The sequence below is a fragment of the Sinocyclocheilus rhinocerous genome, unplaced genomic scaffold, assembly GCF_001515625.1.
Source record: "Sinocyclocheilus rhinocerous isolate Xijiao unplaced genomic scaffold, SAMN03320098_v1.1 scaffold1830, whole genome shotgun sequence".
Classification (NCBI taxonomy): Eukaryota; Metazoa; Chordata; class Actinopteri; order Cypriniformes; family Cyprinidae; genus Sinocyclocheilus; species Sinocyclocheilus rhinocerous.
This window is the reverse complement of record NW_015650704.1, coordinates 35,299-48,158: the sequence shown is the minus strand read 5'-3', so window position 1 is coordinate 48,158 and position 12,860 is coordinate 35,299. Positions and strand designations below refer to the sequence as shown.

At 35.3% G+C, this 12,860-nt stretch overlaps 2 protein-coding genes and 1 long non-coding RNA gene across 4 annotated transcripts in view; all 3 read right to left on the bottom strand.

Annotated features, from left to right (window-relative positions):
- Window positions 1–8,294, bottom strand: part of LOC107712395 (yjeF N-terminal domain-containing protein 3-like) — a 16,702-nt gene extending 8,408 nt beyond the window's left edge. The window contains exons 1-5 of one of the 2 annotated variants that reach the window (XM_016517631.1): window positions 8,190–8,255; window positions 5,786–5,953; window positions 4,758–4,866; window positions 2,726–2,836; window positions 2,530–2,643 (exon numbers count right to left, since the gene is read on the bottom strand). In XM_016517631.1, coding sequence (XP_016373117.1) covers window positions 2,530–2,643; window positions 2,726–2,836; window positions 4,758–4,866; window positions 5,786–5,883 — 432 coding nt within the window. In that variant the 5' untranslated portion in view covers window positions 5,884–5,953; window positions 8,190–8,255. Of the gene's footprint in view, window positions 1–2,529; window positions 2,644–2,725; window positions 2,837–4,757; window positions 4,867–5,785; window positions 5,954–8,189 lie in introns of both variants that reach the window. The other variant, XM_016517632.1, reaches the window with a different exon arrangement.
- Window positions 8,295–9,718: 1,424 nt separating this feature from the next.
- LOC107712397 (uncharacterized) lies at window positions 9,719–11,057 on the bottom strand. Its single transcript, XR_001636791.1, has 2 exons — window positions 10,898–11,057; window positions 9,719–9,838 (listed from the first exon to the last, which is right to left on the bottom strand). It is a non-coding gene; the product is annotated as an uncharacterized LOC107712397 (long non-coding RNA).
- A 772-nt stretch (window positions 11,058–11,829) lies between these two features.
- LOC107712396 (NADH dehydrogenase [ubiquinone] 1 alpha subcomplex subunit 13-like) overlaps window positions 11,830–12,860 on the bottom strand; it is a 1,366-nt gene continuing 335 nt past the window's right edge. Inside the window, exons 2-3 of the mRNA XM_016517633.1 lie at window positions 11,993–12,071; window positions 11,830–11,921 (exon numbers count right to left, since the gene is read on the bottom strand). Coding sequence (XP_016373119.1) covers window positions 11,846–11,921; window positions 11,993–12,071 — 155 coding nt within the window. The 3' untranslated portion in view covers window positions 11,830–11,845. The remainder of the gene's footprint in view (window positions 11,922–11,992; window positions 12,072–12,860) is intronic.

Sequence of the window (12,860 nt, the reverse complement as noted above, 5' to 3'; positions counted from 1 at the left end):
TAATCATGCTAGCAACATGCTAGTCACTTGTTAATAAAGCTAATAACATGATAGAGACATGCTAGTCACTTGCTAATCATGCTAGCAAAATGCTAGTCACTTGCTAATCATGCTAACAACATGCTAGTGACATGCTAGTCACTTGCTAATCATGCTAACAACATGCTAGTGACATGCTAGTCACTTGCTAATCATGCTAGCAACATGCTACGAACTTGTTAATCATGCTAGCAACATGTTAGAAACATGCTAACGACATGCTAGTAACTTTGCTAATCATGCTAACGACATGCTAGTCATGCTAGCAACATGCTAGTCACTTGCTAATCATGCTAGCAACATGCTAGCGACATGCTAGTCATTGTTAATCATGCTAGCAAACATGCTAGAAACATGTTAACAACATGCTAGTAACTTGCTAATCATGTTAACAACATGTTAGTCACTTGATAATCATGCTAATAACATTCTAGTCACTTGCTTATCATGCTAGCAACATGCCAGTCACTTGCTAATCATGCTAACAACATGCTAGTAACTTGCTAATCATGCTTGCAACATGCTAGAAACATGTTAACGACATGCTAGTAACTTGCTAATCATGCTAACAACATGCTAGTCACTTGCTAGTCATGCTAGCAAAATGCTAGTCACTTGCTAATCATGCTAACAACATGATAACGACATGCTAGTCACTTGTTAATCATTTTAACAACACGCTAGTAACTTGCTAATCATGCTAGCAAACATGCTAGTTACTTGCTAATAATGCCAGCAACATGCTAACGACATGCTAATCATGCTGGAAACACGCTAGCAACATGCTAGTAACTTGCTAATCATGCTAGTGACATACTAGTTTACAATTTCTTATCTATTTATCTATCTATCTGTATATTTATCTATCTATTTTTCTGATAGATTGTATTGCCTTCAAAACTTTAAAACTACTTCAAATTAGTTAAAACTGAAAACCCTCAAACTTTAAGCTTTTAAAACTACTTCAAACTTTCTGGCTAGGCTTTTTCAAGCCAACTAAAAGTTTGTCTACAAACTTTACTATCTAGTTATATATATTATCACTTAAGTTCTATTTTGATTTTCAGGAAAAATACAGTACTACTTAAGTAAAACCCTATAGGTTACTGTGCTTAGACTGCTATAAATGCACTAATAGCACATGATTGCATTATTAATTTGTATGCGTTTAGATGTGTACCAAAATTTACAATTTAACAGTAAGCATACTTTTAGCATAAAGTACTGAAGTGCTATATTTTTAATGTGGAAAAAAGTGCTACTAATGACATATTAATAGTGTACTTGATTGTACTATTTAAAGACACCATAAACATGTAATTAAGTATCATATAAAGGGAATGTTAACATAATTACAAAACATTTTAAATGAACTATTTAATCTACAAAAATATGTGGGCAATACATTATAAATACATTTTGTGTATATTCATTATATATTAATCTTATATTTTAAATAATTCATAAGTGTATTTTCTATGTATAATGAGTATATTTAAAAGTCTATGAAATATGGTTTCAATTGTACTACAAGTGGTAACTAAATACTTTTTTTTACAGAGATAGTATGTTAAAAGCACATTTTAGTTCATATTCATGATGTCCCAAAATAGCACAGTTGAGTACACTTAGATGTTCTGAAGATTATCTTAAGAAGTACTAAAGAATATTTTTTAGTATATCAAGTACAAAATTAGTGCGCGAAAATAGAGCACATTATAGAAGTGTATTTTACTGCACTTTTTAATTTTATCAAGTGGAAACGTTTGGTAATGCAAGCAAACACATATTTTACTGAAAGCTCATTGTTTGTGATATCAACCTAAAATTTGGAACATAACTTTAGATTTATGACTTTGATCTTCTCGCTGTTTTACTGTAAATATACTTAACTAGTGAAAAAACCCCTCTAATCTAAATCTAATAAGCACAACTCATGTTTAGTTAACATTAGGAACTGAAATCTACAGAAGCCCTGAAAACATTGACAAAAAATCCAAGGTGGAAAAACAAATAGTGTTTCCTTTCTTAGCCGAAGTCCTAAGACTTTTTTTTTCTCCAAAAAACTTTTTTCTTTCTTAAAAACTGTTTTCTCTCTGAAAGAATGAATGATGGCCGCTAACATTAGCACAGACCTCAACTTTCTCTCGTGTTTCCCTTGAAGTAGGAGAAAAAAGTTTTTAAAAAAGCACTTTATTTTACAGTCCTGTTCTGCATGTATACTATGTACTTGTTATAGTAAATACAATAACTGGGTAATAACAAGGTACTAACCCTACACCTAACCTAACCATGTACTTACATTATATTACCCAGGACTTTGGTCTTTTGAAGAGAGAAAGTAGTAAGTTTTTTGAAGAGAGAAAGAAGTTTTTTGAAGAAAGTTTTCTGTCTAGAGAAAGCAGCTTTCTGAAAGCGCTCAGGGCTTCTGTAGTCGTCTGTTGAACGCAGATGTGCTCCTGGAGTGAAGGCTCTGGGCTGTTTGCTGACCTCAGTGGGCAGGTAGGACAGGAACGGCAGGTCCATCCGCTCACACTGAAGCCTCAGGTCCTGATGAAGAGCGTCTGAGGAGCGTTTGGGGATGAAGACGGTGGGGATGTACTCCTGTCACACACACACACACACACACACATCCGTCAGTCTCAGAGATCACAGACGCTGATGAAGCTGTGGTGCGTTCACTCACAAACACACGCAGATGACGAGCACACGCCAGACCCACACAGCCGTTCTGATCCGGACCGCAGGCCACCAGACCCGTCGGCTGCCGCTTCTCCAGAGACGCCAGCGGGAAAACCTGCCAGAACAACCGCAGAAACCCATTCCAGCACAGCATTACAACACAAAACCGGGAATCTCAACTTTATAGCTCGCAATTCAGGATGTTTCTCACAATTCTAGAAAACAAATGTAGAACTGTGAGATATAAAGTTCAATTCAGAATTCGAAGTTAACATCTTGCAATTTAGTTTTTTTTTTTTTGCTTCTGCCATGAAATAAAAATATAAAAATTAGTGCTGTCAAATTATTAATCGTGATTAATCACATCCAAGGTTTTTTCTCCATTCTGTCACCGATGGAGTTTTGGTTCCTTGCCGCTGTCGCCTCTGGCTTGCTTAGTTGGGGACACTACACTTCATTTCCAGCGATATCGTTGACTTGATTGCAAATGATTGCAAAGATACTATTTAAACTGAACTGAGCTGGACGATAACATCACTGAATTCAATGATGAACTGCCTTTAACTGAAAATTGAGTGTTTACTATTGTCCTTCTGCATTATTGACACACTATTCTCCTATTTAATACTGTAACGCTGCTTTAACACAATCTGTATTATTAAATGCGCTATATAAATAAAGGTGACTTGACTTTGTATTTATATATACATAATAAATATACACACTGCAAAAAAAGATTTTCTTAGTATTTTTGTCTTGTTTTCTAGAATAAATATATAAAAATTCTTGAATCAAGATGAATTTACTTTAAAGGTAAAATGACTTAAGATATTATGTCTTGTTTTTTGAAAAAATAAAAATAAAAATGTAGTTAGTTTTGCTTAAAACAAGCAAAATATCTTGGGCAAGAAAAAGAATCTTGTTTATCCTTTGAATTAAGATGACTTTTCTTACCCCATTGGCAGATATTTTTGCTCGTTTTAAGCAAAAACTAACAACATTGTGATTATTTCTTTTAGAAAACAAGACTTAATATCTTAAGCCATATTGCTTGTAAAGTAAATGCATCTTGATTTAAGAATGTTTATATATTTGTACTAGAAAACAAGATAAACATACTAAGTAAGAAAATCTTTTTTGCAGTGCACAGTATACACACATATATTATGTAAACAACAACTTTTGTTTTGGATGCGATTAATTGCGATTATTCATTTGACAGCACTAATAAAAATGTAATTGCAACTTTCTGTTTTATATCATGCAATTCTGACTTCATTTCTCACAATTCTGAATGATTTTTTAAGCAATAAAAGGTTTTTAAAGAGACAAAAAAAAAGTTTTTTTGAAGAGAATTGTACATCTCACAATTCTGAATAAATTTTGCGATTCTGAATTATATATATATTGTTATTCTGACTTCATATCTCGCAATTATATGTGTGTTATATATCTCGCAATTCTGGACTGTAATTTTCGCAGTTGTGAATTATATATTTTACATTTCTGAATAAAATATCTCACAATTCTGAACAATGTGTCTTGCAGTTCTGAATTATTTATTTCACATTTCTGAATAATATTTCTCACATTTCTGAATAATATATCTCAAAATTCTAAATTAAATATTTTTCTCAATTCTGATTTATGTCTCAGTTCTGAACTATATATTTTACAATTATGACTTTATATCTCGCAATTCTTAATTATACAGTATATCACACAATTTTGACCTAAACTTCGCAACTCTGAATTATAATCTCGAAATTCTGAATGATATACTTTGCAATTCTAAATTAAATATTATCTTGACTATCTGTCTTTATATCTCGCAGTTCTGAATTATATATCTTGCGATTAACTCTGAATTTTATATCTTGCCATTCTGACTTCCATATCTCGCAATTCTGAATGATAAAGATTCACAACAGTTTAGTAGTTTAGTCCTGTTTTCAGTATTTCACTAAATGAATTATCAGTGGAATCATTAAAGAAAGAGCATCATAAAGTGTAACTGAATTCTCATCTCTACAGACCTGTGTGATGGCGGTCGCACACGCGTGTCCCAGCATCTCCGTCAGCTGTTGCCGTCCGAAACCATAGTCCCTTAGCAACTCCGTCTCCATGGCAACCGCCTCCTCTTTACTGCAAAACATAAATAAATGAGTCGAGATGAACTCTAAAAATATGATCAGAACCAAGACAAGTTAGAAAAACCTGGTTAAACACGACTGTGAAAACACACAGATATGAACGAGAGACTCTAGAAACACTGACAATCAGCACATGGAGTGCAATGATATATAAACCAGTATTTCTGTCTTGTTTTCCAGTATATATGTGACCCTGGAGCACAAAACCGGTCATAAGGGTCCGTTTTTTGAAATTGAGATGTATGCATCATCTGGAAGCTGAATAAATGAGCTTTCCATTGATGCATGGTTTGTTAGGATAGGACAATATTTGAAAATCTGGAATCTGAAGGTGCATCATCTTTAAAGTTGTTCAAATGAAGTTCTTAGTAATGCATATTACTAATCAAAAATTAAGTTTTGATATATTTACGGTAGGAGATTTACAAAATATCTTCATGGAACATGATCTTTACTTAATATCCTAATGATTTTTGGCATAAAAGAGAAATGTATAATTTTGACCCATACAATGTATTGTTGGCTATTGCTACAAATATACCCCAGCGACTTAACACTGCTTTTGTGCTGCAGGGTCATCAAAATGACTTGATATTCAGTCTTGTCTTCTGAAAAAAAAAAGGATCAAATTGAAGTGAGTTTATGCTTAAAACAAGAACAAATATCTGCACTGGGGTGAGAAAAAACACTTGTTTTCCTTTGAGTTAAGCTGATTTTTCTCACCCCAGTGCAGATATTTGTTCTTGTTTTAAGCATAAACTCACTTCAATTTGATCCTTTTTTTTTTCAGAAGACAAGACTGAATATCAAGTCATTTTGATTTAGTAGTCTTTAGATATTTGTTCTGGAAAACAAGAGCCACATACTGCGCCAGAAGGTGATTTTAGGCTCCGCGTGACGGATCCTCTGACCTTCTGTGATCGGATCGAGAGTGATTCCCGTGACGCTCCACTCCACAGTTCCTGAACTCATGGAGGGAATCGATCCAAGCACAGATCATTCCACACATCTTCAAGAAACACGGATCGGATTCATTCACTTAAACCTCCTGAGACTCAGTCCTGGGTTCTGATCCACATCTGTGTACAGCATCAAATAAACACATTTCCACCACTTCTGAAATCACGGCACACTCCTGATGGAACGCACTAGTTTCTCTGTGAGGAACAGACACACATGAAGTCATACTGAACTGAGAATTCATCATTTCATATCCAGTCTGTTCCTCACACAGAGCATCATGTGAGCTGGAATATAGAGAACGAGTCACGTGATATAACATGATATAACCACATAATAACGGCATACAGGTTTTAGGTTTTTGGTGATTTTCTATAATAATGATGCACTGCAAACACTGCTTTTGTTATTTTATTTTATTTTTTGTCTTTTAGTATTTTTGTCTTGTTTTCCATTATGAATTTCTAAAAATCCTTCAATCAAGATACATTTACTAAAAAAAAAAAAAAAAGGCCAAAATATATTTCAAATATATTGAATATATTTTTTAAAAATGGCCAAAAATAAATTGGTAGAAGATCTAGAATAAATAAATATATATATAAACCAGTCATAAGGGTCAATTTTCTGAAATTGAGATTTATGCATCATCTGAAAGCTGAATAAATAAGCTTTCCATTGATGTATGGTTTGTTAGGATAGGACAATATTTGGCTGAGATGCAACTATTTGAAAATCTGGAATCTGAGGGTGCAAAAAAATCTAAATATTGAGAAAATCATCTTTAAAGTTGTTCAAATGAAGTTCTTAGCAATGCATATTACTAATCAAAAATTAAGTTTTGATATATTTACGGTAGGAAATTTACAAAATATCTTCATGGAACATGATCTTTACTTAATATCCTAATGATTTTTGGCATAAAAGAGAAATGTATAATTTTGACCCATACAATGTATTGTTGGCTATTGCTACAAATATACCCCAGCGACTTAACACTGCTTTTGTGCTGCAGGGACACAAATGTTCTAGATCTTTTACCAATTTATTTTTGACCATTTTTTGTTGTATAATATATGTGTGTGTATTTTTTTGACCATTTGTTGTACATTTTAAAATATATTTAAAAGTATATTTGATTAGTTATTTATTTTTGCCGTATGGGAATACAGTTTTTAGTGGAACTGTCCGGATGTGAGTGTGATCTGAGAGTGTAAATGCATGTTTGATGAATCAGCAGGACAGCAGATCAGCTCTGAGGAACATCTGCTGCCGCAGGAGACGCAGCGAGACAGAGACAGAGACGCTGCAGATCTGGCTGGACGAGTGTGTATTTGTAGAAGGTCTGAATAAAGTAAACTCTGCTCTATTTTAACATGAAACCCAAGCACCCACAATCACACCCGTCTAAATGACAACAACACATCCGCCTCTCCTTCAGCTGAAACCAATAGTTTAGCCAAACGTGAAAATGTGCTGTAAATGTGGATGCTCTGCAGTGAATGGGTGCCGTCAGAATGAGAGTCCTTTTGTCTTCTCCAGATGTTAACTGATGGACTGGAGTGCTGTGGATTACTTGTGGATTATTGTGATGTTTTTATCAGCTGTTTGGACTCTCATTCTGACGGCACCCATTCACTGCAGAGCATCCACTGCTGAGACACTGATGCAGTGCTACATTTCTACAAACCTGATGAAGAAACAAACTCATCCTGATCTCAGATGAACTGAGGGTGAGCACACTTTCATTTCTGGCTGAACTATTGCTTTTATAGACACTTATCACACTTCTAATAAAGTTTTATCATGTCTTTGATTCTCCACATTAATCATCAGCAGCACACATATAACGAAGAGAGCTCATTACGTTTTAGAAGACGTCTGAATCTCATATCTCTTCTGTTTTCTCAGAGAAAACATCAGATACGTACAGAAATAGACAAAGAAAACATTTTTAATGAGATGCTGAAACCGAAAACAAAAGAGTTTGGCAGGAATAAACCAGACGAACTGCTGTAATCAGCTTTTAAAACAACCTGTGTCTCTGAGCTGAAACCAGCTATAAAACAAGAAAATAAACCAGTTCTACATCACAGAGTTTGAGCCAAAACACACGAGCAGAGCTGAACAGACATGAACAGAATAGAAATAAAGCACTGTTACTGTGACAGATTCACTCTAGTTTCACAGATAATGAAGTTCTTCTGTACAGGTGTGTGTGTGTGTGTGTGTGTGTGTGTGAGTGAGTGAGTGAGTGAGTGAGTGAGTGTGTGTGTGTGTGTGTGTGTGTGTGTGTGTGTGTAGTGTGTGAGAGTGTGTGTGTAGTGTGTGAGAGTGTGAGAGTGTGTGTGTTACCTGAGATATCTGAGCTCGCGCACACTCTCCTGACTCCTGCTGCTCATCTTCACTGATCTGAAAACAGATGAACAGAGTTTGTGTTTGTGTTCCTTCCAGAGTGACTCTCTGTCTCGATCTGAAGAAGCAGCTGCTGATGATGGGAGGGTCTGTCGGGCTGACAGCCAATCACAGCGCCGCAGGACCGGGGGGAGGCCGCTGATTGGCTGACGCGATCCCTCACACTGAACCGACAGAATCTCACGACAGTGCTGTGTTTGCAGTATTATATCTCTGTGAATTATGATAATAATACTCTGCACTGATGTAGCCTTCACGCAAATGAGAAGATATTATTATTAAATATGAAACAAGGAACAGTTCCTCATCCCGTAGAAATGCAAATCCTGAACAATGTTCCTGTTGTGAAGCAGAGAAGCACATTATAGTTATCATCAAGATTTTGAACGAGTTTTACGTTTATATTTTGTTTACATTTTAAAGCTTTTGATATCTTTTTTATATTTAATTGGTATTTATTTATTTATGTTTCTATAAGTTTTATTCATTTTATTTCAGTTTTAGTTATTAGTTAAATGAGAGAAATGTTGCCTTGGCAAATACCTGAAATAAAATTTAAACTTTAAACAATTTCATTTAAACTTTATTTCAGCTAGTTGCCACGGAAACATTTCTCTTTTTCATTGAGTTTAATCTAAACACAATAAAATAAACTAACTGAAATAAACTTTGTTTATTTTATTGTAGTCTTCGTTAACTAGTTCTAATAGCTCTGGTCTGATCTGTGATGAGTGTAGGACCTGTGTGAGGACTAGTGTGTGAGGACTAGTGTGAGAGGACTAGTGTGTGAGGACTAGTGTGAGACTAGTGAGGACTAGTGTGTGAGGACTAGTGTGAGGACTAGTGTGTGAGGACTAGTGTGAGTTAGTTAGTGGATGCTGCTGATAGCTGATGTGATTCTGTGTGAAACATCATGAAGAGAAGTGAGAAGATCCTGCAGATCACACTTGATCTGATGAACATTCAGTTATTATAAGAGTGACTGAAGAGCTCAGAATGAACCGGATCACATCTGACACTGGATTCTTCCTGAAGATCCTGATTTCTGGAAGAGAATTCATATCCAGTGGAGTGCACCATAAAGCTGAGTTCACAAGCTTCTTGCAGAAATATAGACATAAAAGTAAGAAATATCTTTTTGTATTTAGTACTGCCAACAGCATGAGATCTTTACATATTTCCTGTAAGAATTTATAAAATTCCACTCATCGTCCTGTAAAGTTCACATCATCCATTTCCTTCTTAAACTGATCATTACTGAGACGCATTAAACATCTGCCCTCTGTTTTGTTGATTTTCAGTCACAAACAGACACATCACACATGTTTGGGGCCAGATTTCAAAGCTTCATGTGAAATAAATGCACAAAATCCAGTTCTGGTCGTGCAGAGTTCTCCTGATCGCACAGCTTTGGTTTTCACAGCGATTGAGAATAAAAGCAGAGAGAAACCAGGAAAGACACGAGAGCGTTTGAGAGGAAAAGAAATCATATTTAATATGGAAACATTTACAGTGTGAACAGAGCAACACATGGCTAACACTGGAAACGCCGCAGAAGGGGATGCTGGGATAGCTGGAGTCACACGTACCTAGGATTGAGAATCGAAAATCAATTCCAGAATCAGATACTTCTTGTAAAATTAAAATTTCAATTCCACCTATCAATTCCTGTGTGTGCATTTTTATTTTTAGCTGGTGAAAAGGTGCTGTTAAACATGTATTTGTCTTTGAGTCATTCAAGAGATTCATTCAAACACACTGAATCATCCAGTAATGAAACGAGTCAATCCCGAGTGAGTCATTGAATCATTCATTCAAGAGATTCATTCAACCACACTGATTCATCCAGTAATGAAACGAGTCAATCCCGAGTGAGTCATTGAATCATTCCATTCAAAAATTCCATCAGATTTTGTTTAGTTGTCTAATACTTTTTCTTCAGAATTGTGAGAGAACTAAAACCTCTATTTAAAAAAAAATAAAAAGTCTAAATTTATCCAGAGTTGTGTAGCTCTATATTACACACAAACAGCTCTTAATCAAGTCCAGTTTTTATTCAGCAGGCTGATTTTTATTCATGGTGTTCAGCAGCAATTAAATGTTTTGCAAAAAGAGACAAAAATGTGACCCTGCAACACAAAAGCAGTGTTAAGTCGCTGGGGTATATTTGTAGCAATAGCCAACAATACATTGTATGGGTCAAAATTATACATTTCTCTTTTATGCCAAAAATCATTAGGATATTAAGTAAAGATCATGTTCCATGAAGATATTTAGTAAATTTCCTACCGTAAATATGTCAAAACTTAATTTTTGATTAGTAATATGCATTGCTAAGAACTTCATTTGAACAACTTTAAAGATGATTTTCTCAATATTTAGATTTTTTTGCACCCTCAGATTCCAGATTTTCAAATAATTGGGTCTCGACCAAATATTGTCCTATCCTAACAAACCATACATCAATGGAAAGATTATTTATTCAGCTTTCAGGTGATGTATAAATCTCAATTTCAAAAGATTGACTGGTTTTGTGCTCCAGGGTCACATATGTTTGATATCTAAATCTTTGACTTCATTGTTTTAAACACATTGGAGCCGAAACAGGGAACTGATGAAATTGAAACGATACCCAGCTCTAGACGTACCGCAGGAAGCCGAACTTCTTGCGCAGCATCTCCTCTCGCGGCCGCAGATTAAACAGCTCCTCTGTGAGCGGAGACACCCATCGGTCCGTGTGAAACACCTTCTCACCGAGCTGAAACACATCAGACAGACGCTAAAGACCAGCTCATCACACACACACACACACACACACTCACACACGCGCACACGCACACACGCACACACGCACACACACTCTCACTCATGAAAACTTCTTGGCACCATAATAGTGACCTAAATGAGCACCGTTATCAGTATTATCATAGTATTGTTAAAATGTGCTGGAAACGTTCAAAAAGTTTGGACGTCTGGATTTTAAATGACAACATGACTGACAACAGTTCATCTAATAACATGTACGAAATGTTCAAATAAAGCTTTGAAAAGCTTCATAAAATAATAAACCTCACATCTCAGCCTTTAAATAAAGAAAAGGGTTAAGTCTAGTGCTGTCAAACGATTAATCACATCTAAAATAAAAGTTTTTGTTTGCATAGTATATGTGTGCGCTCTGTGTATATATAAATACACATCTATGCATCTATATATTTAAGAAAAATACGTTACATTTATATATTAAATATGTTTATATATAATATGAATTATTTCAATATAAATGCATGTAAATATTTTCAATATATATACTGTATGTGTGTGTATTTATATATACATAATAAATATACACAGAACACACACATATATGATGTAAACAAAAACCTATCGCTATTAACTGTTTGAAAACAAGACGGAAACACTGAGGAAGTTATTCATGTTTGTGTGACCCTGGAGCACAAAACCATCTTTACTTGATATCCTAATGATTTTTGGCATAAAAGAAAAATGGAAAATTTTGAGCCATACACTGTTTGTGCTCCAGGGACACATATAATGCCATAACTTTCTGAATTTAGACTTTAGACTTGATCTGTTCCTCACCGGCGGTCGTGCTCGGCCTGCAGCAGCGGCAGTAAAGAGATGCGCGCCTCCAGCTCCTCGATGTGCAGCCGTCTGTCGGAGGAAGAGCAGAAGCATCAGGACTCTCAGACTCGTCTCACAGACACTCAGTGACGCTCGCTCACCTGCGCTCGCGGTTCCAGCGGAAGAGCCTCCAGTATCCGAACACCATGAGCCCCACGCCCACGCCGAACATACTGTAACCTGAGGACCACACACCGGACAACCAGCGGTGCATGAGTGACGAAACTAGAGCCTTCATCTCACAGCTGCTGCTGCCAAACCATTCATCACAGCCAACAGAAACGCTTATGTTTACATACTATATATGTGTGTACTGTGTGTATTTATTATGTATGTATAAATACACTCACACACACACATACATGTATACATTAAGGAAAATATGTTAGATTTATATACAAAATATTTATATTTATATATAAATATGAAATATATACAAGTATAAATATATATATACATACATATATATTTTTTAAATATATACATATGTGTGAGTGTATTTATATATACATAATAAATATACACAGTACACACATATATAGTATGTAAACAAACTTTTATTAATCGCGATTAATCGCTTCGCAGCCCTAATTTGATATTTTCAAAAAGTCTGAATTGTAAGATAAAAGTCCCTCGTGTGTTAATGTAAAGTCCATCATAAAGCAGTTCCAATACGACATTCATCAGAAACCAGACTTCTTCAGACTGACCAAAGCAACTGGACAAGAGCTTTTTAGATTGTATTCACTTCCAGGACTGCAAATCAACTTTAAAATATTGTAATATTTCACATAAAGGTCATCTATATTGACAATAAGAGCTGTTTTTTGATATGATGCAGAGCAATGTTTGATCAGATCAATAACAGATGGACTGTTAACGAGCTCGAACAGACGGTTAAACCCGTCAGATGGTGTTTAATTCATGATTTAATGCAGAATCTCGCTGATATGATGACTCCAGCTGACC